Source organism: Rhipicephalus microplus, chromosome 8 (assembly GCF_043290135.1).
Source record: "Rhipicephalus microplus isolate Deutch F79 chromosome 8, USDA_Rmic, whole genome shotgun sequence".
Lineage (NCBI taxonomy): Eukaryota > Metazoa > Arthropoda > Arachnida > Ixodida > Ixodidae > Rhipicephalus > Rhipicephalus microplus.
The window spans coordinates 67,735,340-67,762,396 of record NC_134707.1 but is presented as its reverse complement, the minus strand read 5'-3'; the positions used below and the strand labels follow the sequence as shown (position 1 = coordinate 67,762,396).

Below are 27,057 nucleotides of genomic sequence, written 5' to 3'. Positions count from 1 at the left end.
ATAATTGACGAGAGTATTTCAAATGACATTCTTTTTTACCCTGAAATATCTACTGAAGTAATACATCTCTTGGCGCATGCCGTGAACATAGACGCTGCTTGTGGGCACTCCTAGCAAAATTATTAGGCAATGAAGCATGTCAGTGTAATTGAAGTGCGCCTTTAATTTTCGGTACATTATTACTTTTGAATCAAATATTCCGGCACACGAGCATACATATTCAGAGAGTGAGTTTCACCGATTCTATTTTGTGTCCTTTATTCACTCTAAGGAGAAATATTCCAAGTTGTTTTAGACTTATTATGTCTCTCTTGTTGAAAATAGCACACTTTCTCCACATACTATTACCTGGTTTTTGCACATCTCGCCCTACTTGACTCTCAAGTAAACCTGAATGACACTGCTCACTCCCGGGCAAGCGCACTAACCTTCCGCGCTGAAGAGGACGTAGGTACGTAGGTTAGCAGTGAGATGTTCAGGGACACTTTACTTATATTCAGGGAAGTGGCTAAACACTACCACTTGAGTAGGTGGTCATTTGCTCCACCACACAACAAGTTGTCTAGACCTCAAGCCATCACGTAAGAATGCTCCCGACCAGATCCTATCCAAGCCCATTTTTCCTCAGCATAGTCTCCTCAGAGGCTTTCGACTCTACCTCTCCTGATTGTGGTGAAGTTAGTGACTTAGCACATAAGCTCTGGCAGTGCCCTCATTACGGGGCACTTGTCGGCTCACAGAAGAAGACTGGGACTCTGCCTTACAAAGTTGAGAGCTGCTACCACAACTACAGGCTGTCCAGAGAGCCCACGACGCGGCGGTGAGGCTGGGCCTCCCTGTTCCTACGTGGGAGCAGTCAGCGACGTTGCTGTAATGGAGCAGCGTTTTTCAGGACCCAATCCAGTTCTCTGTCTGTCTGTCTGTCTGTCTGTCTGTCTGTCTGTCTGTCTGTCTGTCTGTCTGTCTGTCTGTCTGTCTGTCTGTCTGTCTGTCTGTCTGTCTGTCTGTCTGTCTGTCTGTTCTTCGATAGGTTTCTCAATGAAAGAAATCACTCTTCAAGAAGTACATCATCTGTCACTGCGTAGATGACTACAGATACCATTTTAGCTCTAGGTGAGTTATTTTCGTTATTATGGGTTGATGACTGTGAGACAATGTAAAGTTGAGCAGCCAGCTGTGGCACAGAGTATGGAAAAAGGATTTTTTTTAATGGACACTCAACTGAATGCTGAGTCAGTCCTAACAAAAAACTCTCACCAGAACTGCTCGCGACAGACCGTGTTTTTTGTAATAGAAGTCGAGATAAATTTGTTCAACAGATCCCTAATTTAAGAAACACATGTTTAACTCCGGCCTGCTCAGTGCTCAAAACTGCAAGTAATTCTAGATGACTAATTCTATAAACAAGTAAAACACGCACATGAGAACATTACTAAAAATGTAAATGCATCATCGTCAAAATATATAGGAAAAAACTGCCAATTCTATTATTTAACTAAGTTAGTACATTGACCAAAGATAAGATATTGGACGCACGAGTTTTTCCTTCCGCGAAAATAACGGGCTACCAACGCAAACAGTACTGAATTGAAGCCATGTCTTCTAACATCCCAGTATGATAGGCGTACTGCGGGCCGATATTTTTCCGGCTCTAGCATTGTAAAATATGACCTCAATTGATAATTGGTTTTCGGTGCGGCTAAGTGAAAGGCACAAGTTTAAAATAAAGGGAAAAGTCGCAAACTCAAGCCATTCTTCAGCCATGTTGAGAAATACGTTGAACCGACTGTACGCAGTGTAACACGCCCACTTCTTTCTTTCGAATGCACCTTCTTGCTTGCTTTAGGAATTTAACTAGGAACGCACAACCACAGCACTTGCGTTCACGATGCTGTGTTTTCTTGCATGCTCTATAAAACAATGGTCCACTCGCGTATAAAAGGAAGTGAAAAGAAAGCTGCGTTTTCATGAAGCAGAGAACAATATCACTTTTGCTGCATCGTTATTAAGAGTCGAAGGTAGAAAAGCCAGCAACGGTGAAGGCCCACCATATAGACGAGCCATTCGTGCATAAAGAAAGTGCGTGCACTCTTATCCGGAACAAAAATTATTTCCAAGCTATAAACAAAAGACAAAATCATTACAGCAGGTACGTCTGTTGGAACTGCTTGGTCATAGCCCACTCACTCTGGCAGTCACATCTTTTGAAGGCTGTGTACAAGTTCTAGAGGCGACGTACCGTGGGGGACGTTTTGCTTTTCGTCAGTATTTTCGTAATCTGATGGTTTATTATTATATAGTTGCTTCGTTACTGAAGATGGAGACAAAGCCGCAGGCCTAGGCAACTTTTCCACTTGGTAATAATGCCTAAACACAGCTGTAACTTGCATCCAACTACTAGAAGCATTCGGCCTATGCTTCCTGCCGAGCATAGTGTTAATAGAATAAAAAAATTATTTGAAGACATTCATTTAAGTAACTCTAGTGTTCCAGACAAAATTTTTCTGTGTATACTTAGGTGTTGCGTGGGGCCAATACTTATGTACCTGAATGCAATATTTGAAAGATCTTTAGTGACAGTTGTCGTACCGCATGACTGGAAGATTGCGCATGTGGTGCCAATAACTAAATATGGTACAAAAAAAACGTTAGTAAAAATAGACCAATATTTCTTACGTCTATCTCTTGTAGAATAGTTGAACACATCTCATATGAACAATTATTAAATTATTCAAACATGCATAAAATGCTCATCGACGAACAGCATGACTTTCATAGAGAACTGTTTTGCACAACACAGTTCGTAGAATTTTTTCACAATGTGATATCGGGCTTGAATAGCGTAGGATATGTTAAAGGTGTGTTCCTGGATTTTCGTAAAGCAGCTCGGGCTTGTCCCATCAGTGTATACATGCTCTGCGAGCCACTTAGATTTCACCTCCGATTGCTGAGCAGACACAGACAGCACCCACTGTCAGTACTACCCGCCACTCACCCAGATTGCAGTTTCTCAAAAGTAATATCGCGGCATGAAAACATTATACCATCAAGATTTTCTCCGCCAAATGCCCCTGCAGTGCCTCCATGGGTCCTGCCTAAACCACCTGTTTCATTTACGATACCTGGAATCACGAAGAAGTCGCTCATTTCTTCTGTTGGCCTGAGACAGCCGACCCTATATCACATTTAGACAACAAACAGTGATTCTCTGCACGTGTACATCGACGGATCCACCACGCTAAACACCTCCGCCGCAGCCTTTGTCATCCCAGACATGGATATCGCTCGACGATTCAAAGTGGACCATAAAACCACATCAACTGTCGCAGAGCTTGTCGCTATCCGGGAGGCAATAAGATTTAATTCCGGAGAGCGACCTCGAGCCTGGATGACTTTCTGTGATGCCAAACCCGCTTTGCAAACCATTAATTGCATCATGAAGCAAAGTCCGTATTACAGCTTGGCAATAGAAATCACAGAACTTATTCAGGTTGCTTCAACAAATGGTCATCTTATAACTTTTCAGTGGATTCCCGCTCATTTCGGCGTGATGGGAAACGAAGAGGCAGACGCTGAAGCTAAAAATGCCTTAAGCAGTGCCCCTGAAGTACGCATTGCGTTTTCACGAGCTGACACGAACGCCCTGCTTTGCTGCGTGATGCGCAGCTACACACTTCAGCACTGAACCAAACCGGAACGGCGACACCAGCGACTTCACAAATGGGATCCGGAAATGAGGTACCGCATGCCCCCTAAATTGAAACGGCAACTCACAGGTATGATCCACCGCATTCGTCTTGGTGTAGCGTACACCAGACGTTATGCACATATCATCGGTCGCAGTGATGCCTAGTTCACACTAAAACGTCCGCTTTCTACCGCGACCGAAATTCCCTGCCGCCGAAACACAGCGTCGTTCGCACTGGACGCGCCCCGCGCCGCCGAATATGCCATCTACTACGGGGGCGAACGCGGGATGGATGCGCTGTCACCCGGTTGTTGTCGCGGCTCGCAAACGCTACTACGCTATCCAGTGGTGTATACTTCGACGATTCTCGTACGCAAGAAGCAAGAAAAGACAGTACTGCTTACTTTGCTGGCAAGTGGCTGTCTTGTAATGCACGAAGAGCAGAAAAACTACCAACGCCAGTGGCGTTCGTGGGTTCGTTTTGCTTTGCAGGACCGCAACAAGCTCGGTCACGCCAACAGCAAGCTCGGTCACCTCTTTCACGAAATACGGAGGCGAAGTAGGCACAGAGTAGATTAAACTCCCGTTGGTTTCAACATTAAGTTACGTGCACTGCAGCCTAACAAGTGAGTAGGGCTTGGCCGCCATTTTTCAAAATTCCTTGACTAGCGCTCCTATTGGTCCGCGGTGACCGATTCGGCGGCAGACGCCGCAAAAATCGGTCCGAGAGCGATCGGCGCGGAGAGGGCCCTTTCGGCGGACCTCGCCGCCGCCGAACCGGATTCGGAGCACTTTCGGCGGCCGGAATGCTCAGTGTGAACGCGGCCTGACACCGGTCATAATTGTGAACACACTGATGTGCCAGAAACACTTGAGCCCATATTTTGTGTCTGCCCAGCATACGCACGTGAACGACAAACACTGATTTCTTCTACTGAACTATATCGCAGTAGGTCATTAACTGATGAGACCATGTTTGGCCCTTGGCAAGACACCAACAGTGCAACTGTGGTCACAAGAGCAGTTATAACTTTTTTGGAAACAACTGGACTATGTGCGCGGCTATGAAATGTGTCCAGCTAGAAAGAACACTACATACTCACCTCTTTATCTCACCATCGTCATTCATTAATCTTTCTTTTCCCCTTTCCCTTCCCCCCCTGTAGAGTAGCAGGCTAGAGCAAGCTATCGCTCAGGCCGACCTCTCTGCCTTTCTGTAAATAAACTTACCTCCCCCCCCCTCCCTTCGTAAAGCATTTGACACGGTGTCATGTTCACTGTTATTTTTTTAACTTACCGCCGTGGATATTGATAGGACTGTTTTTAATGGGACTGAATGCTACCTTTCTCAGAGAAGACAAACCGAAGTACTGAACGGTAAATGCTCCGAATGAGCATATTTTACATCAGGGGTACCATTCTGGTCTGCTATTATTTTTTATTTTTGTTTTTGATATCTCTGCACGAATTTCTTTTCTATACGGTTGTTTGCTGACGAATGTGTCATGTACCGAAAATTTCTAATCAAAGTGATGCATGACAACTTCAACAATAGTTATCGATTGAGATGTGAGCTTTAACGTCCCAAAACCACCATAAGATTATGAGAGACGCCGTAGTAGACAGCTCCGGAAATTTCGAACACCTGGGGTTCTTTAGCGTGCACCCAAATCTGAGCACACGGGCCTACAACAATTCCGCCTCCATCGGTAATGCAGCCGCCGCAGCCGGGATTCAATCCATTGATCTTTGTGTGAGCAGCCTAGTACCTTAGCCACTAGACCACCGTAGCGGGGCAACAATAGTTATCACTCATTTATAACTGGTGTATGAAATGGAAAAAGAATTTGAACAAAACGAAGTGTGTATATGTTTCATTTCTAAAGAGGATCAAACCATTTCCGTCATGATACCACCTAACCGATTTAACATAAAACAAGACGATACATACAAGTACCAAGGTGTGCTACTATATTCTAAATGTTCAGAGGCCATGGGTGGACACTCATATAGCCAAAGCTGGTAAGGCAATAAATTTAATTAAAAAAAACTCTTGATGTTGGCATGCCACTTTAAAGCCTGTGGCTTACACACTTGCATATGACCTATCTTGCCATACGGTTGTGTCATGTGGGACCCCACTGACGTAACCTTCATTGCTGCTCTTGAGCAAATACAAAATCGTGTAGCCGGTTTTGTCTAGGGACAGTACTGAAGGAAGGAGAGCTGCACTGCAATGAAAGCTGGTCTAGAACGGAAGTGTCTTTCTAACCACAACAATAAACGGAGATAAAATTCTTTTTAAACACTTTACTACAATAAAACAAGAATTAACAGAAAATTTTACGTACGCAAACATCACTCTATTTCAAAATGTTTTGGCCATATTTGTAAAATCATAGAAAACTGAGCTGAAAGAAACATGTCTGCTAACTAATTTTTTCCGGAAACAATTAAACATTGAAATGCGCTAACTAAAAAGCAAGTTCATATTGGGAATCAAGATGCATTCTATTCAATGCTGTAGACCTATACTGTAATCTGAAGGATAGTTTATTTATTTGAGAACAGAACAGTACTATATGTGCTAACAAAGGTGTTTTGCAGTTACTCATGTATGAACAAAGTTGTATTTGTGTGCGAACAAATATGTGATTCGCCTATTGATGTAAGCCCCCTGCTATTAATTCTTCGGGCGCTGTTGCATTTAAGCGATTTTACAAGAGCTTTCACCCCTGAAAGGGGAAGCAGCAACGCCAACAACAATCTTCTACTCCGAAGGAAGAGCGTGGCATACGGTAGTCAATGTATACGTATACAGCAAGCAAGCCCTGAGGCGAGAGCTCAAGAAGCAGAGATAAAACAGCAACGCGGAACAAGCTGCCCGCCACGCCAAGCTTCAGGTTGCGCGAAGCGGCAAGAGCACATTGTGTATACTGTACTGAAAGAATGCTCACAATACACCCCGCCACTATACGTATCACTAATAGACTACTAGAAAGCATTTTATTCAGTAGAGATATCAGCGGTCACGTAGAGTCTGGGAAATTAGGGTGTCGTAGAAAGATATAAAAGCATCTTGAAAGAAATCTACAAACAATCACTTGCCACCATAGTGCTCCATATTGAAAGCGACAGACTACAAATAAAGAAGGATGTAAGACAAAAAGACACGGCCTCCCCAATGCTATTTACCGCGTGTTTTAAGGAGGTTCTGAGAGACATGCAAAAGGAAGATCTAGGAACTCAAGGTAATGGAAAGTATATTAGTAACCTGCGCTTCACCGATGGTATTGCATTGCTGAGTAACTCAGAACACGAAAAACGATTCATGAGCACTGTATTGAAAAAGAAAATCAGAAAGGAAGGTTCTAAAATAACTTCGAAGAAAGCGAAAATAATGTATATTATCCTTGGAAGAGAATAGCACTTTGAGATAGGTAGCAGTGCACTTGAAGTTGTCTTCAAAGGACAGGTAGTATCCTTCAAGCATAACAATGGGTAGAAGTAGCTAAAAGAATAATAATGGGGTGCAGCACATTCGTAAAGCATTCTATATCGATGACTGGTAGATTGCCAGTATTCCTCAAGATGGAAGTGTACAACAGCTGCATCTTACCGATACTTTACTACACAGCGAAAACCTTCAGGTTTACAAGGAGGGGTCAGCTCACATTGAGGGCGACAGAGCGAGTGACGGAATAAACACAATATGTGTAACATTAAGACACAACAAGAAGGCAAGTGGGTGATAGAACTGGGTTTGGGAATATTATAGTTGAAATTGAAAAGAAGTATGCAAGGCCCAAACACGTAGCACATAGGCCGGAAAACCACTGGTTTTTAAGGAACTAGATTGCCAGAGTTTGCGGGTATAATTTGTTGCATGCTGAGGACCGAGTTGACTGGTGGGACATGGGAGAGGCACTTGTCCTGCAGTGGGTATAGTGAGGCTGATGAGTAGACTGATAATGTATTACTCACTCGTTGCCCCCTTCGCAGATGTCTTGGGTGCAGCCCGGCGGTTTGCCCAATTCTCAAGAATAACTTCAAAGTTATGCATAATTTTTCAGCTGATTATCTTTTGCATGGTGTGTACCCAGACGGTGTAATGCAGAAAATTGAAGTTTTGCCCTATACAACATGTTTTCCTAAAGCAATGTTGCTGGAACGAAATTTTAAGCTCCTTCATTCGAAAACCTCTTTTTTGTGATGTGTGTGCGATCTCATTTATAAATTTGAAAGCACAAAGTTATGAAATTAGGATGTTCTATAAGACGTTAGTAAAATGCCTGCATAATTTACAGCACTATTTTAACTGAATTTCACCTTCCGCATGTCTTTATGCTGCTGATAACATATAAAATTATTGAAAATGAAGGACCGCTTGATAAAAATCCAATAAACACACAGGCTCAGTTATGATCTTCTGTAAAACGTCTGCCGCGTAGACACATATCGCATGACGTGTCCTTCAAGAACTATTTTCATAAGTAAGAGCTTCAAAACCAAAAATTGTTAGGGTGACAGCTTGTAAAAAATTAATGAATAATAACTACAGCATGATTCTCATGCCATTAGTAATAATATACGAAACAATCAACCAGCGAACAAGTTTGCAAATAGCGCCTTGTCGGTAATAGACTGACGCGATGATGTACTCATGTTTCCTCATTGTTAATCATCTATAGCGCCGTGTATAAATATGGAGGCTTCTAGTGCCCAAGCACCCCATCCACCGACTGAACCTCGAAGGAAGTCAACATGAAGCTTCTCACACTCTCTCTTGCCTTCATTTCAGCTCTAAGCCATGTTAAGGGCGATTAGCCAGTTTGGGCGGATGAAGCAGCAAATGGAGCACACCAAGATGCATTGAAGGTAAAATGATTTTTTCTGGTTGTGATATTTTTGCATGTAGAAGCATATGACAAGAATATATTGTTTTGAAGTCAGCGTAAAAGGCAGTGAATGTAGTTTTCATTGTAACGACACATTATAACTCATGACAGCACCAAATATCAACACATCGTTTATTGTGTGCTGTCAGACAGTTTTTAAATAATAAGTAGACTTAGTACTTGAGTTGATTAAGGTGTAGGCTAGGGTGGTCTATTTCCGTAACTTTCACAAGGAATAATTTTTTTTGTTGGCAAACGCTTGTTCTTTCAGCGACTTGTACTTTGTGATTCGAAGTGAATATTTAGTATAGGTTGTTTACGTGTGTACTAAATGGAGAGAAAAGTATTTTATTCAATGATGGCGTAATATTATGCTTGTTGTTTCATTCTCTTATTTGTCATATTATCCGGTGAAAAGCCGGAATAAAGATTGCTGTAAACTCTGTAACACTTACTATTGCTATATTCATACATTCTCTTTTTATTTTTAGGTTTCTTATGTATTGCACTAACACAAAGATATAATCATACCTTAACAACACATCTGATTGGCTACATGAATGTTACAGTGTAATATACGCGTCCTTAGAAAAGTACGCGTACCATTAGCGTCAGTACACCTTCGCCTGAAGTGTCGTCTTACGAAAAGGCGTCTGCTGCCAAAATTGTTTTTCCGAACAATTGCGTCTGACTAGTTATTGCAAGTCCATTTCAAAAAATCCATGCTCTAGACAGAAGACGAATCATGACAGGAGGCGTATACAGCGACGCAGTCTTGTGCTTCCGGGAGCAGAACTTTTTCACACGAGTGCTGCGTCTTCCTTGCTTGCGTTTGCACCAATTAGAAATTTACTAGGGCAGTCATGGCGTAATTTGTATTAGTGCATATAGATATAAAAGGAATCGTTATGAATACACAGAGAGTAAGCAGCATCACTCAACACTACAATAACAGCATAAGTGATACATTCGTACGCAGTTGACTAGATATTCATGCAAATCACGCTTGAAACGTGGTTAGTGATTTCTTATCAAGTACATCCCTCACAAAACTTGCTTCGTTATATGATGCAGCTCATATCGCTCAAAGGAAACTAACGTCTATAAGAAATAAAATATTTGTCCACGATTGACTTGATATTCTGGCAAATCACGCTTGGCAATGCAATAGGCACGTCTCTAACGTTTTACGCGCCTCATATTACTTACTTCATGAGATGATTCATACCAAGCGCAGGATATAATTCCCCTATACTGAATTCACCACCTTTGCGCCATGACGTGGCACTGACAAGCATGAGTACTGCAGAATATTTATCGCGAAAAAGGGCTAAATCTTCCACAAGTAAACAGTACCTGAATTGGTATATCATAATACGTTAGCTCCAGCATGAAGTTCGGAGGCTGAGATGACCTGAACGACGTGTTGTCAATCATGGCTTCACTGAGGAAGGGTCACTGTGTTTCCTCGTAGATGCATGCAACCTTAAAACATTCTCTAATTTATGAAAATTCGCTAAAACAAGGCATAGTAAAATAAATGCTTGCGTTTTTCTTTCAAGTATTTGACACTCCAGATATTCGTAACATCAATGTGCACGAAAACTTCTGCACGACATCGACGTGCACAAAAAAGTCATACTCTTGCACGGTCTTGTTCGATTATGTCATCTTCTTCTCTGTCTCTTCCATGATTTCACTAGCTTCTGTCGCCCAACGATACATTGTAGTACTTCCGAGAACTCATATTTTTCAAATAGAATATGCATGATCCTATATACATGTGAAGCCAGAGCATGTAGTAACATAGGGAGGTCATCTGTGTACCTTTGTTGTATGCCAATTTTGCGCTCAGCTCTTTTACCGCCACCATCGAGGGTGGTGGCCACAGTTCCTACTGAATGAGTAAGTTATGTATTTGGCCAATTAAATTTCAATGTAAATTCGCATTCTATTTTCTCATCTTGCGACACCAATCAAGGGGATCTAGGCAGACGCCGAAAAACTAAACCTTGATGAGGCTGCATGACTAACTATTAGGTAACGTGCTAAAAATTAGAATAGTTCAGTTCAAGCTTCAGAATTATTACATGCATTTCATTTCAGCATCTCAAAAATAGTGTTGTGGACGCTTACGACATGGTAAAAGCAACCTACAAGAATGACCCAGTGTGGGGAAACAACTTCAGATGTCTGTATGCTGCATTTGACAGCTTCAATGAGGATGAGAAGAGCGTTGACGCATGGTTTATGTTTATGAATGATGCTGATGCAATTTAGTAAGTACAAATTTCTTGCTTATTTGATATGCGAAAATTTCAACATGATATTGTGAAGTTATGTCGATACTAATGTTCCAAAACCACCATAACGTTATAAAAGACGCCGTACTGAAGAGCTCCGGAAGTTTGGACTACGTGGGGTTCTTTTTACGAGCACCCAAATCTGAGCACTTCGGCTTACAGCATCTTCACCTCCATCAAAAATTCAGCCGAAGCACCCAGGTTTCAACTCTAGACCTGCGGGTCAGCAGACAAATACTTTGGCACCACGGTGGCAGGGCTGGCAATAAATAAGTAACACAGCCATCGAAGTCTTCGAAAACTTCAATAAATTCAACTGACATGGCCACACTCCTTTCACGGTAGTAGAGTTTTTGGTGTCGGCAACCATGACACGTTGACCAGTGGCTATGGTATCATTTTTTTTGCCACTTGGACAAGATATCTGTACAAAATGTACTAAAAGATGTAACTAAAATCTTGAAGACACCATTCGCCTTACGCGAACATAGTTGGTTCTATCATTTGCCTACGTACTCTTGTCTTGTATACACACATTTCTTTCGACTTCCCTGAGTGGGGTAGATTGGTGAATTGCAGCTCCTAATGTGGCTGTGTCTTCATTTACGTGACAAAAGGACACACCACGTCATCATGGCAATGTTTTATCAATATATTTATAGCACTGCATTGATAAATAAAATAATTGACACCTAGGAAGCCTACGATAGTAAAAGAGCGCACTGATACCGCTCTGTCACATTAAGACACTTATAGCGCTCCCAAGAGCCTTCCCTACGATTATAATTTTTTTCGATTGGCTTACGTAAGTGACTCATTAAGAAGAGCAGCACGCTACGAGTGCTAAGAAAGTGAAGTCACATACAGTGTTGTTCCCGTTACAAAAAGAAAAAAATAATCACGTTACTCATTAAACCAACAAAAAAGGAAAGCCTTACCGCCCTACGTGACCAACAAAAAGTGTAACGCCTTACCGTTACAGTTACCGAAAAAGAGCAACAGACTTAGCCTCTACCGTTACTCTGCAATAATAATTATCAATCATTTTGTTTTTGCTGCAGGAACCCTGAGTATATATATTACGAAGCTCACACTTATTTTTCACTCAATACTTCTAAACCAAACGAAGATTTTACCCAAAATCTTGATTTAACTAGAATTGTTTTTCCAAATGCACAGAACCTTGTCAATATCATGGAGCATATAGTTATTTGCCGCTGTAGTTGCCTGCGATGGCTTCGAACTGTAGTATATGGTTAAGCTCTTTGTCTTACCGTCACATAATGCCTAATGTGAGATTCAATCATCAATGCCTTAACATAAATTCCGACAAACTAGCCGAGTTAACTATTTTCGTTAGGATAAACGCTCTCCGCTAAGGACGCATTACTGGACTATCAACAAATTTACGGCAATTCTTTAAGCTGCTTCTCCTGGCAAAATAAATGCGAAAAAATTGTAAATGTAATGAATTGTTTTAACGACCTATTCACCTGGAAATATATTTGCGCATAAACATTTCCCGTTCATTTTACTCGGTTTACTTACCGCAAAAAGCGGAAGCGTTTATGTTAAAGTGTTCAAAATCAGCTTCCCTCACTCGGGAGCTTTTTAACTAGAAACGTTAATGAGAACGCCGTCTGCCATTGCTGCACGGGCTAAGTTCAGCATACCAACAAAATATATGCTCATCAAGCGTTCGGCAAGAAGGTTGGACATACCATCGGCAACTTTCGTGTGACGAGACAGATTGGGGCGAAAAAGTCCTTCGTCCGCTCTCTACGCCTGGGCAGCAGAAACGGTTCTACGAGACCTTTTTTTTTTTACGGAGAGAAGGGCCGCCTGCTTTCTGGACTGTTGGGCGAAGGTACAAACGCTGGCTTTTGGCTCTATACTGGTACGACATTGTGGTGCTGTCGAGCACAGGGCAGCAGCTGCAGCTATCACAATGAATCACCAGAAAGCCGTCGGACTTTTTTCAAACATTATTGTCGTGCTCTCGGGTACAGCCATTGAGACACCTGCCTTTCTGGCAGATGTGGCAGGCTCACCACGACAAAACGACTCTGTAGACAACACCCCCCTCCCCCGCACACATTCCAGAAACCGATTACGAAGCTTTACCTGGCATGCAACTTCGCGTTTTGTGACCGGACTGCTCCTCTTTGGGAACAAGGCTAACCTGTCTGGGGCGGAAAAAACCGTGTGGACACCAAAGTGCCAGCCGATATTTTTGAACCTGTGTGCATAGAGAAAGCTGATGTATGTTAGAAATGGCCTCGATTATTTGGCATCTTCCCATACTTTCCCGTACTCCATAATCTGCAGCTCATGGTACGTGGCCCTGAGCTCTGTACACGCTTTCGGCCACAGCAACGTCTTAAGATACCCAGCCTTTCTAAGACGAGCCGCAGTGCGCTATAGCGTATTATGTCCACTCAGGGAATCGGTGCCTGCTAAAGATACCTCCCTTTCCCCCCCCCCCAATTTCTTCAATGCCAACTCCATCCACGCTTCCATTAGTCAGCGCCAGGTAGGTGACAGTGCTCCATCGCTGCCACAAAAGAATTCGTCGGGGTAAATTCTGGGAATGTGGCACTTTTGGAATGAAAAAGTGACAGGTAACGTGGCACCTCACGTTACGAAAAAATGTTAATGGCAGTACGTTACCCGTTACAGTTCCGAAATCGTAATGAGTACGTTACTTAGTTACCGGAGAGTGTAACGCATTACCGATAACGGCGTGTCTTGTAAAGTGTTAGCGCCAACACGTATAATGCGCAACAGGTAGCAGCAATGTTGGAGAATAGAGAATGGCAGAGTACTTCGAGTGTAGAAGTACATACAGATCATCGGCGTATCAGCCGGGGCACAAAGGCTGCACGAGGCCCACAGTGAGAAAATTTAGAAGGGGGGGGGGGGTGCTGAGCCTCTTTACTTTCGACAGTGGTCACTCTCGGTTGCACGCTGATGAAACCAACAAGTCAGGCGAAGTTTCCCGTCCCAGCAGTAACCACTCTATTATGTTCTTATGCTAGAGTGAAAATGTTACGAGGCAAGGTTACAACATAGTATATTTTCCCAAAATTTCTACTATGATGAATTTACTGTTAGGCACTTTGTGGTGCAGGTCGGATTTTTGACGTTATTGTGTATTGTGCTTCAGTTGTGCAGAGTAGGCAAGCACTGAACAGGGGCCCTATAATATAGCGTCACTTGCTCACGCTTTTATTCTTGTGTGACTTGTTGATGCAGTTAGGGGTGAAAACGGACAAACTTTTTATGAACAGGTCAGTATACAAAGTATTTTCTGCTTTCGTAAAATATTTTCTTTAAAAGCATAGATCATTACTTCTGCTACTAAGGGCTGTATAGGCTAAGTATTGTACAGGGGAAGTTATTAGAACCAATTCAATGTAAATAAGAGGAAAGCAAAGTGGTTGAAAAAATAACTTGCCGTCAGCAGGAATCAAAGCTACTGCCTTCGAATAACACGTTCGATGCACTAACCACTGAGCTATCACGGCGGCAATGTTCTAAGCCACTTTATTAGGTTTATATGTGTATATAAACGTGGCAGTGCCAGTCAGCGCCATCTGTAGCCATAGCAGCGAGTGTGGAACACGCTTTTACGAGCCTGTGTGGTGTCACGTAGGACGTGAACTTATTACGAGTGGGCAGCTGACCGATAGTCCCTCGTATACAACCCAACGGCACCAAGTCTGCCAGTACCAGACCCTCGTTAATGAATAAGGGAAGGAAAAGTATACATATGGGCTTAGTTTTCTGTGTTTTGACCCATTAATAATGAGATCTAACAGACAATAATGCCAAGGCATGGCCGGACTAGAGGGGCGAGGGGCGCACCTCCTTAAGGCCTGCTCTTCGGGTCTAGTTCCCACCATTCACCACCGCTAGTTGTAGCGCTGCGGCCCAACACTTGCCAGCTGAGCTACAGCACGGCCGGGGTAGAAGAAAGGCGCGCGCTCACTTGCCGCTCTTCTAACCCGGCCCTGGCTACAGGTGATACTTCTGCGTGCTAATTTACACAGGCATCTTCAAATATAGAAGATTCCTTCTCCCTTCAGAATTTCCTGCATAATAGGGTCCAGCAGTGTAACATTATATTCGTGAAGCACCGAATCATAAACATTTGAAAAAACATTTTAACGCGAGGCACACTAAAAAAATGTGCGAAATAATTGTTTCCAATAACTTTTATTGAATAATACATGCTGCACTGCAAACATTCACTTTAGCAAATTTCAGTACGAATGTAGAAAAATTAAAACAGAATAGGCATTACTACGTAAACAAGCACCACGCAGAAGGAATTTTTCTTTTTTTTGCTTTCTCTTCGAGAAAGGAAAGTTCATTTGCTCACAATCTGATTACTTTTCTGGACGGTTTGAATGAATAATTAGAGGGCTTCTCTTGTGAGATGGTGATTTTCTTCGTGTGGTTGATGAGAAGTATTCTCATGAATTTTTCGGCTATTAGAGCTGCGGACCGTTTTGCGTGGTTGTCGTCAACACACTCTGAATAGTTCAGTACTGGCGCGCGTTCGAGCCGACGCTCGACGAGTAGCTGAATAACTTCAAGCGTATTCGTTCTTGGCAGATACGTTGCCACGTGGTCAAACAAATGGATAAATTGTTCGAAAGAGCAAGAAACTCTGGCCATGGATAGCATAGCCGGCTCTGGTCTTGGCCTTGCAACAGGACGTACAAAGGATTGTCTTTGTTGCATTTTGTGACTAGTATTTCACGGAATCCACAACCAAAATCTGTTACTATCTTGGCAATGTAGCCGCCAACATATGACTAACCCGAGTAAGTCACTGAACTTGGTGTAGGGGCTTGATATTGCGTTAGGTTTTCCAGCTCGTCGTGAAACTTTTCAAACAGTGTGGCTGCCACTACACAGCATCAACTTTACGTTTCGGCTTCTTTTGGGCATAATTACTTAGCCTTCACAATCCGATCAATGGCAACATTAATGGCTCTGGCGTCCAATCGGTCATTGCCGCCACACATTTGTCGACTTCGCCCAAACAGTGCCTCAAACAGTGCCGCTATTTAGTTTCTTAGTCAGCACGTAACTGACGCTTTCTTCAAGCAAGAAGCGTGTAGCTTCTTCAGGGGATTGCGGTGAGTAGCAACGCTTGGAAGGCCTCTTTTGTGAGAGCGCATTTGCCTGAGGCGAGTGAACAGGACTGTACATTCTTTATGTACACAGTGAACTTGTTTTCAATCCACAGCAAACGATGATCATGTGGACTGTGAATCGGCGCCTTGTAACCACTTCTAGCGCAGGGAGTATCATTAATATCAAACGATTCCTTTATGGTTTTCATGAAACGAATCGTAGCATGCGCGTGCTTGAAATCATGCAGGTCCCTGTCTCCACGGTAATTCTCCTGCAGATTTTGTACCGCCGCACATACCTGTGGCGAAAAAACTTGGACAGCATGCAGCACATTTTGCTTTTCAAGATTCCTTGGATACACATGTTTCCCTGTTAGGTAGCGAGCAAGTTTCACAAATCTTCGTCACTCGGAAATTGGGGAAACGAAATACCTGGGCTTTTCCCAGGGCGCGAGCGACAAAAGGGCACGAGCCACTACACCATTTCGATGCCGGCTAGTCCACGGGTACCAGTTTAACCCGATGCACCCTGAAAATATTGTAACGACGCAATAAGGAACGGAATGAGAAAATATGCAACTGAAATGCCCAACAAGTATTCTTACTTGGTGAAACATGTATATGAAATTGTATTCATTGGTATCGGTGATATTCAACGGCAGATCCAAAACACGTGCGGCAAGCGTGGTCGGTTGACTCGGCCAAAGGCGAGGCATCAACTGAGAAAGAAAAGGGGTTGGGAGAGTAGACGGTTGGTTCGAAGAGCCCCCACTCGGCGACCGCTGAAACGAGCTGTGAAGAATTTGCCCTATTGTTCCCTCCTTGGGTGCGCAGGCCGTAAGAAAGTGCACGCGTTCAGCCACTGATGTCTGGCCGTGGCTGAGGAATGAATTGGGGAAGGTATTAGAACACATGCTTTGTAAATAACAAATATATATATAATGAAAAGGAGTGTATACCAAAACGCTTGTTTTTTCGTGTTTTTACGCAATAATAATAATAATAATAATAATGATAATCATCATCATCAGCCTGACTACGTCCTCTGCAAGACAAAGGCCTCTCCCATGTTTCGCAGGTTAACCCGGTCCTGTGCTTGCTGCTGCCAATTTATGCCCACAAACTTCTTAATCTCATCTGCCCACCTAACCTCCTGTCTCCCCCTAAACCACTTCCCTTCTCTGGGAATCCAGTTAGTAACCCTTAATGACCAGCTGTTGTCCTGTCCGCGCGCTACATGCCCGGCCCATGTCCATATCCTCTTCTTTATTTCAACTATGATATCCTTAACCCCCGTTTGTCCCCTAATCCACTCTGCTCTCTTCTTGTCTCTTAAGGTTACACCTACCATTTTTCTTTCCATTGTTCGCTGCGTCGTCCTAAATTTAAGCTGAACCCTCTTTGTAAGTCTCCAGGTTTCTGCTCCGTAGCTAAGTACCGGCAAGATACAGCTGTTATATACCTTCCTCTTGAGGGATAGTGGCAATCTACTTGTCATAATTTGAGAGTGCTTGCCGAATGTGCTCCACCCCATTCTTATTCTTCTAGTTACTTCAATCTCGTGGTTGGGCTCTGCGCTTATTACATGCCCTAAGTAGACATAGTCTTTTACAACTTGAAGTGCTCTATACATATCTCGAAGCGCTGCTCTTTTTCGAGGTTGTTGTACCTTACTTTCCTTTTCTGCAGAATAGATTTAGAATCCACCTTTCTGCTCTCTTCGTCTAACTCTAAAATCATGAGTTGCAATTCGTCCCCTGAGTTACTCAGCAGTGCAATATCATCGACGAAGTGCAGGTTACTAGGGTACTCTCCATTAACTCCTAACTCCAACAGTTCCCGTTCTAGGCTTCTGAAAACCTTCTGTAAGCATGTGGTAAATAGCATTGGGGAGATTGTGTCTCCCTGCCTTACACCCTTCTTGATTGTTATTCGGTTGCTTTCTTTATGAAGTGCTATTGTAGCAGTTGATCCCCTGTAGATTTTTTCCAGAATGTTTATATATACTTCATCTACGCCCTGATTCCGCAGTGTCAGCATGACGGCTGATATTTCTACTCAATCAAATGCCTTCTCTTAATCAATTAGGGCTATGTATAGTGGTTGGTTATATTCTGAGCATTTCTCTATTAGCTGATTGAGGAGCCTGTTCGAAATCCTGCTTGTTCCTTTGGTTGATTGAATTCTAATGTTTTCTTTACTCTGTTAGCAATTACCTTTGTAAATAGCTTGTATAATACAGAGAGCAAGGTTATCGGCCTGTAATTCTTAAAGTCCTTGTCTTCTCCTTTCTTATGTATTAGGATGATATTAGCGTTCTTCCAAGACTCTGGTACCTTTCCCGTCAGCAGACACCTCGTAAACAGGGTGGCTAGTTTTTCTAACACAATCTGTCCTCCGTCTTTCAGCAGATCTGATTTTCCCTGATCCTCACCAGCAGCTTTGCCTCTTTGCATGCTTTCCAAAGCTTTTCTGACTTCTTCTATCATTACTGGTGGGGTGTCATCTGGGTTACTACTAGCTCTTACAGTATTAAGGTCGTGGTTGTCTCGGCTACTGTACAGATCTCTGTAAAACTCCTCCTCTATTTTAACTATCCTATCCATATTGGTAGTTATTTTGCCTTCTTTGTCCCTTAGTGCATACATCCGACTTTAGCCAATTCCAAGTTTCCTCTTCACTGCTTTGACGCTTCCTCCGTTTTTCAGAGCGTGTTCAATTCTCTCCATGTTATATCTTCTTACATCGCATACTTTACGTCTATTAATCAACTTCGAAAGCTCTGCCAGTTCTATTTTGTATGTTGTACTTGACACTTTCAAGATTTGACACTTTCAAGATTTGACACAATATTAATGATATCTAAAAGACCATAATGCCAAGAAATGTATCGGGGAAGTTATGAGAACCGATAAGTTGTAAATAAGAAACAAGAAAATTGGGTGAAAAACTAACTTGCCGCGAGCAGGCAAGTTACTTTTGCACACACTTTCCTTAATTCTAATTTACATTATATTTGTGTTAGTAACTTCCCGTATACTTTCCTTGTCATTATTGTCTAATTCATTCAATATATATATCTATCTATCTATTAATATATATATATATATATATATATATATATATATATATATATATATATATATATATATATATATATATATATATATATATATATATATATATATATATATATATATATATTGCGGCTGATGATTGTTCAGGTAGGCTTGCCCCCACTTGCCAAAAGAGTCGGTACACCCCTGATACTGACCGTATAAAATAAAATGCGAGCAGCAAGTGTGGCTTTTGGTCTGTGTAGCCTCACGACGTTCGATATTGTAGGGGCTGCAAGTTTAACTGAATTATGAATTTAGCATTGCAAAAGGCCAATCTTTGTTCACTTCCGGCATCTTCGTAGCGCTAGAATTTCCTTCCGGCTGACTATATGACACGCCTCCCCACAATAAAGAATGATTAAACTTTTACGCGCAAAAATTTAAACAATGAACGCAAGAGACGACGCACTCGTCGGTGTCTTTCGTGTTCATTGCCTGAATTTTTTTTGTGCTGAGAAGTTTCTTAATAGATTACCAAATAGTCCAATTCCACACTTTTCAATAAATAAAACGCCATCACATACAAAAGTGAGGGCAAGTATTGCTGTTAGGCCCAATGTACTTCGTATAGAGAAAGGTGTGTTAAGCACTGAATATAACTCACAAAATGGTTACTTTGGGAACAGGAAACCACATATATACGCAGCATCGCTTACCACATGCCAGTCATGCCAACAGCCAATCAAACCGAGATTCTAGTTCAATGACAACTAAGAATGAAAGCATAGATAATCCTAGAAAAAAACCAAAGCATATTGAAGTTACATGCGAGCCTTCAGACTAGCCAATTTATGATAGGCGGCACTTACTTTGTGGAATGCCCCCCATCCCGGTGTTGACATTTTTTTAATCGGAAAGTACTTGCTTTGATTCTTGCACGTTGTCATTGAAGATATGGTCCTTTTTTGACAGTTCTCAGCAATACCTCCTAAATTATAGCAAAAATACTACATTGTACCAAGTAGTATAGCTGTCGAATTTATATTCAACACATTTGCAGTTAGAATCATTTCGAAAATATATATATACTCGAGAATCGAAAGTATACTCTTAATGTCGAAAATAATATATTTATTGAAAGATGGTGCTGTGAGATTGAAAGCGTATTTACAGAAGGTGTGACATACAAAGGCATTTTATTCGGCGTTAGGCTTCGCCTACAGGTTCTCAAACAGTCAAAAGCTTCTTCTCAGAACAGAGTCGGCTGTCTAGGTGAATGGTGAATCATTGTAACTGGCTTTAGTGCTGCAATAATGCACAGGAAGAGCACACATGCAGTAGTATATGTCATATGCACTTCTAGTAGGCTCTTGTTTTTCAACTGATTCTCGTGTATCAAAGTGTATTTGCAAGAGCCAGCTGGAATCTGCACCACAGTGTTTCCTAGTCTCTTCACAGAGGTGTTAGCAGGCTTAAAGCATAACTTGAGCAAACTATTTAAAAGTGCTGTGGCATTGCTTAGTATACAGGCGAATACAATAATAACGCTTCTGTTAATTATAGTGAAATAAAACTGGACAAAAAAAGGTGTGTAGAAGAAAATCAATACATTACGATTCAAACTTTTAGTGCCTTAGTGTTCTCTAGGGCTGTTCTGCAAAAATTACGCAAACTATAGATATATCTCGTGGCTCTGCGGAAAATTAGGAATTGTGACGCCTAATAAATGTTGTGAAAAGTTAGTTACAGAGCGGAATAAGATAATACCTCTAGAATTGCTTTGGTTTGTGAAAAGCTACAACACAAAAAGCCTCGACACTTCATCACAGTTGACAGATTTTTTTACTTCTACGGTTCGCTGAGTGTGCGTCACCTAAACGTATATAGTAATTTTTCAGACCATAAGCTTCTCGGCCTGTGGTAGAAACCTCGAACAAGCTAACGTTGTAGTGAATCTTGCGTTTCGTACATTCTCAATTAAGATGCGAGCACAAACTGTCATATCGTAAGGTAAAAGTGCCTAACTGAGTAATGCAAACGCTTTTACCATAAAAAAGACCCTCCCGTCTATAGTTATAGCACCGAAAAGATGAGTTATGCGGACAAAACTTTTAAAAGTAAGCCTGAGTGGTTGGCGCAATTTTAAGCTTTGTCTCAATTCTTAGAACGCACATATTGTTTCCTGAAAAACTTGTCTTGAACAATTTCTATGCGACGGCTCTGGGTATTATCCTGGCACTATGGTGATTGAAGAGCCGCCTTCCATAAAACGGCACCAGAATTCTATAATGACAGTATTCGGAGATCGGGATACCCCGCGATCGTGATTTTTAGAAAAGCAATGAAACTACACAGTTAATTACCTCGCCATCCTACTACACTGTTATATACACAGCACGTTCAACACTAAACAAAAGTGGGCAATTCTGGCAATATATACGTTCCTGTGACAACGCAGAGCTAATTTTATTTCTCGTTTTCATGAGCAAAACTATCCCATAATAAACTGGCTTGCTTTCTTGATATTATTGAATAAACTATATCTTTGTAGAAAAACATTTCTTGATATTGTGTCTGTAAATAATTGTTGCATGAAACTGAGCCTGCAGATACACCTCCAATCCTCTTCTAAAAAAACTTTCCGCCAAGGTTCTCAAGAAAAGGCAACTGCTGCTAAAATGTACGGCTACAATAAAGAAAACGCCATCACCTACGTTACGGAAGGTAACTTTTGCTGTTATGCCTTCGGTACCAATGCACGTTATTTCGGATGCACAAAGCGTAAAACCAAAATGATAAACGCCTACTTACCGTTGACTACATAAAGCTAGAAGATCTCAGGCGTGAGTTTTGTGTGGTGGAAATATCATGCCAGCGCTAGCTGTAAGAATGATGATATTTCCTCTGAATTAACGTGTACTTGCTCTGTTTTCTTGATATCTTAAAAAGAGGTGACCAGTGAACTTTGTCAAGTGAAATAAATGTTTAATGAATGGCTTGGTAGACTCACTGAGGTGCATCACTCAACCATAAAAAGATTTCACAAGCGTTGCCAGAAGCACTATTTGTTGATACTCACAGCAGAAACAGCTATAAATGCACCCATGTACAAGTACTGAAAGCTATATTTCATGCCAAAATATTTTACGTGCTGTTTTATTACAGTAGCACAAACACTTACTCTTACATTTGCTGCCACAATACTGAGATTCGTCTGATTTTTGCCCTCAGGAACACCACCAAAGGTAAAAAAATGCTCTGCTAGTGCACTAAGTCAGAAATGAATATTTCTTCAACAAACAAACGGTATCTAAAGTCCTACTTGTTCCGTATCGCAGCAGTCTGTATTGGTTTTCACCTTCTGTTGACTCTCAAAAAGCGTAGCACAGTTTTTCCGTTGTCTCACACTTGACGCAACTAGCGTGTGATGTGCTTATGAACGCGTAATATAATTAAGAGAATTGTTAGGCTTTGAATTAGTTCCCTGGGGCAAGCTGAAGGGCGTTGTATTTTTTTCTCTCTTAAAATCACATTGTTATGTTTGACAATCACACAACATTACATGAACTGCACACTAAGTCACCGAGTATGGAAATCACTTCCGTATTTTTTCAAGCGATGAAGATTTACACAAATTAATAGCGAGGGTCACATTTTCTCGAATTGGATTCTTCAAGCCTTATTGTACATCTCATTGATTAGTTTTCGGCTCATTATCTTATGTCGTGCTACTTATCCGCCGCAGGCAACAATAACAGCGCCTCACACTCGCCGTAATGATTTAGAGTGATGTACGTCGGCACTTCAAGGGTTTAACAAAACAGAGACATAGTCAAATAAAACAGTAATCAACCATCTCTTCGGCTCAACTGCTAAAAAACTAGAAGCGTAGTTTCAAGGTTGAAGGTTGGAACCAATGTAATCCTATGAAATGACTAAGTGTGATAATAAACTTTCACAACAATTTAATAAATCTATTCCGAAACTCTTTCACATGCCTGTTACAGTTAAGCACAATGCATTATTTTTATATCCGCTTGTAGATGGACAAGTTTTCACAGACGTCCTTGCATTCTCTGACGACAATTGCTATGTTGTCTACGCTCTTGGCGCAGACGGAACTGAGGGAGGTACGTAATTTCAGTGACTTCCATTCCGACCAGAAATTGTAACACAGCGCTCTCGCGAAGGTATCGCGCACTTTTCCTGAAGTATTCACTTCAAGTGTATGAAAACTTAAGTTACTAGATAACTGGATGAGCTGCCTTCTATCTGTTTTTCTCTTTGCCTAATATAGAGAACTGTACACGAATTTCTTGTTTTCGACAAACACAGATGAATGATATTCTTATTCAAAATTTTGTGCAAGTGTTTTACAGTGCATTGAAAAAAGGTGCACTTGAAATGGTTGAAGGAACTCTTTTAGTGTGATATGAAGCTTTGTCTAATATATATCCATAGACTCGTATCAAGGATGACAATCACACAAATGTTTCTACAGCTAAAATTGTTGGCCTTTATTGAAAAACGTAAGATGAGCTCTGCGAGCAAATACAAACTAAATTTTGTTCTTCCTTCTCTTTCTGGGCGCTATTTCAGACATCGCTGTAAAAACGCTAGCCATGTATATAAAAAAAGCTTCCTTTGCCGAATAAATCTCTTAGCCTTATCCACCGAAACTGCAGTCTGCAGACTGGTTGTCACAACAGGGGCATCAAAATACAAAAATTTTTCGGCGAACTTTGATGAACTTATTTTTTAGACAAAAATCAATTCAATCCACCCTCTGATGATTGTTAAATTTGGCCACATTTATGCGCGCGTAGAAAAGTTGTTACTGATAATTTCTTCCCTAAACAGTTAACACCAGAAATTTCGTATAGGTAACACGCCTAACGCTATACACGCTATATATTTACGCTAAACGTTTATCGTGCCTGCATCTTATACTTGGTGATTTATTACACTTATGAAAATATGGGTGACTTCAAAAATGGGTGACTAACAGAGCATCAGTATGATTAAAAAGAATAAGCTGGAAACATAGTCTTTGGATTTAGTGCTACCAGCCAAAGGTACAGACATGAATCGAAATGATTGTACAATGCAGCGAGAACAGATTGGACACATTGCGTCTTGCGCATACTTGGTTTTTGTAAGGCGTGTTTTGGGATATTGGAAGTGTAAATTTGCATATCAGCTCTTCGAACACTAAGAAATAATAGTTTTTTGCTTCACAAATTGCACATTATATCCTAAGAAGATGAATCGCTATATATGTTTGAGTTTATATCACTGTGTATGCTATAAAACTATGAATAACTGGTAAGTTAAAATCAAAACGCAACAGTGAAGGATACTTTTTTTCTATTGTTTCTTAACCATGCATCATTGTACGTTGTCTTGAATACATTAGTTTTCAGCTTAAAGAATATGTTTGTCGTATTCCGTGACACTTAAAGCTTGCATTCTATTCCAGGGTACGAACTATCGGCAAAAGATTCTGACAATGTTCCAACCAGTTGTCTGGAGAAGTTCAATGAGTACGCTGCCAGTCTACCGGTACGGGACGTATTCACAAGTGATTGCTTTCCAGAAATGGAAGAATAACTTGGGAGTATCGTACCTTCAACGTCAAACTGTGGTGTTGCCATCTCATGTCTCCATGTTTGATGCAGTGCGCTCGACGATATCTGTAACCTAGGTTTCTTGTGCTAGGCACTTTCTAGTCACTGCCGCCACCTATCAGGACTACTTAGAAATAAACTTTTCTGTACACGGAACACAGCGTGCAATTTTTATTTATCAGATGTTTGTACGTCTAAGCACCCGCCGTACCCACCCTAAATATCTTGAATACACGCTGTGAGTGTGAATCTTGTGTTGAATTTGAAGTAATAAGAAAACTTCAACCAGGACATATTTTTCTTGAAGTTGGCCACAACGAAACCACGTGTCGATTCAATACATCGCCGGAATCTGTGAAGCAATAAGCCCTATACCGGGAAATGCGGGGCTTTGCCTCAACCACATGCAATCAGCTATTATCGGCACCCCCATATACAGCCCTAAAATCGCGCAACTGTAGAAGAAACTTTAGTCGTGAGCCGGATACCGTTCACCGACTGTCCCTCTCCTTACATTAGAGTAACAAAGAATTTTCGTTAAAGGATACGGCATCACGAGAACAACTTCTGTCAATTGAACAGTGATGTGAGTCCAGTATCAGAACACTGCTAGTGGTTTTACTACCACCTCCGGCCCAACAACCCGGTAATTCTGGTAAACGAAAGGAACCTTCACCTGCGAATCCAGGTAGAATCTTGGAGCATTCAGCAGACATCGGGGAATATCAAACTGCTCCACGAGGACATTTACCTCCCTCTACTTCCAGAGCATAGACGGGTCATGGCGATTATCTCATGTATGACAAAGAACAATGTATAAGCGCCGCGTATCTGTGGCCCTCTCACTCTCAAAAAAGCGAGCAGGCCCGGCATTGAAAATGTGGGAATTTTCCATGAAATATACTTTTCTGGCGTCTGTCTTGTTCCTTCAGTTTTTATTTAAAGCAGTCAGACTTGTGCGATTTAAATGTTCAGCTTTGAATCACTGCGTTTGCTTGTGATATATGGCTAGTGGTCCATATCTTTTTTATTAACTTTTTTGTGGCTATAGAGGTTGATTGTTTATTGCTGATTAGAAAGGCGCCAGCTGAATAGGCAATCAACGCTGTCGCACCTAAATTTGGGCGATATACAAATTCATACATGTATTATGGTAAACAGTATCGGCTGGAACACAAGGTTCATGTCTATTCAATGATTATATTTACTTAACAGATGCGAACAAGACGTTTTTAACCAGGAATACATTCACACTTGAGTTTTTAGTCTGTCGAGCACTTTTGCTCTGCTGGCTGACGGGTGTCACCAAATCTATTTGCAGCAACTCAGCTTTCTGGGCGAGCTGAATAATAGAAATAGGGAAAAGAAAGCACTGAAGTTCCACCCTTATATAAAAATACCCACAGTCTGTTCCTCTGAGGGAATACATAATACATGCTAGTGTTGTTCTGTTGGTTGTTGCCAGCTAATGGCGGCCTGCTGGTACTGGTCTGCTGACAGCAGCTGATTGGTGCCTGTCTGTCGGTAACGGCCTACTGGTGCTGGTCAGTTGCCATTGCATTAGGCGTACTGGCCAGTGTAATCCGCCTTCTCATTCACCATCCCACTCAAGCCCTAAGAAATGAATGAAACTGTGATGAACCATACTATTGCACATTGTACGGGCCGTTATGAGGCAATTGCTACTGCAACAAATGCAGCAAACGTTAGACATGAAACGCTACTTTAAGCGTAAAAAAAGGACCACAATATCTCAGCGCGCAAGAAAGGCACATTGATTGATGTGCTTTCCTTTGCATGTGTCCAAAATTTAGGCACACATGCTTTCTGAAGAGCTTGAATTGTTGGCAGCTTCTTTAGCTAATGTCTCGCTCTCTTACACATAAATCAAGTCTGCACAAATCAAAGCAAATCAATAATGCCTTCATTTTTTTCTATCAGATTTCTATTGCAAAACCGAGCGCTATTATTTACCAGCATCCAGTGCCACGCCAGGCTATGGGTGCAATATCGCGCTGGATACTCCAACGTTGGAGCGGCATATCACAGGGAGGTGCTGAGTACACAGCGCAAAACACTTTTACAGCGCTAGAACTGGGTGCGTAGTCGCCATAAACAATTTATTATTAAAGGTGTGATTTAGGGCGCACTGACGCAATGAATGAAAAAGAACAATAAGACAACCACCTAGAGGATCCAAACTCGCTACCTCACGGTTTCAAACCTCGCTAACTCCTGATAACCACACCAAACCAGAACCCGTTCAACTCGTAGTAAAATCACTATTTATTAAATAGACTTAATGCTCAACTTCATGTTTACAAGTCGGACAGTT

The 27,057-nt window shown here is 41.7% G+C and overlaps 1 protein-coding gene across 5 annotated transcripts; it reads left to right on the top strand.

Annotated features, from left to right (window-relative positions):
• Window positions 1–120: 120 nt before the first annotated feature.
• LOC119165861 (female-specific histamine-binding protein 1-like) lies at window positions 121–24,878 on the top strand. 5 transcript variants are annotated; one of them, XM_075872079.1, is made up of 6 exons: window positions 121–227; window positions 8,490–8,566; window positions 10,693–10,865; window positions 21,745–21,819; window positions 23,139–23,225; window positions 24,575–24,878. In XM_075872079.1, the coding sequence occupies exons 3-6, from the start codon at window positions 10,847–10,849 to the stop codon at window positions 24,703–24,705; spliced, it is 312 nt and encodes a 103-aa protein (XP_075728194.1). In that variant the 5' UTR covers window positions 121–227; window positions 8,490–8,566; window positions 10,693–10,846; the 3' UTR covers window positions 24,706–24,878. The 5 variants fall into 5 exon arrangements, with proteins under 5 accessions (XP_075728194.1, XP_075728193.1, XP_075728196.1 ...); XM_075872078.1 differs by having other exon boundaries at window positions 21,698–21,819; XM_075872081.1 differs by lacking the exon at window positions 10,693–10,865.
• The last annotated feature ends 2,179 nt before the right edge of the window (window positions 24,879–27,057 follow it).

What these genes read in the sequence shown, in the direction of transcription:
- LOC119165861 (XM_075872078.1), top strand. Translation starts at nt 10,726, where the DNA reads ATGGTAAAAGCAACCTACAAGAATGACCCAGTGTGGGGAAACAACTTC. An exon ending in AATGATGCTGATGCAATTTA is followed by an intron (nt 10,866 to 21,697) that starts GTAAGTACAAAT and finishes CATGAAACTGAG; the next exon opens with CCTGCAGATACACCTCCAAT. An exon ending in CATCACCTACGTTACGGAAG is followed by an intron (nt 21,820 to 23,138) that starts GTAACTTTTGCT and finishes ATCCGCTTGTAG; the next exon opens with ATGGACAAGTTTTCACAGAC.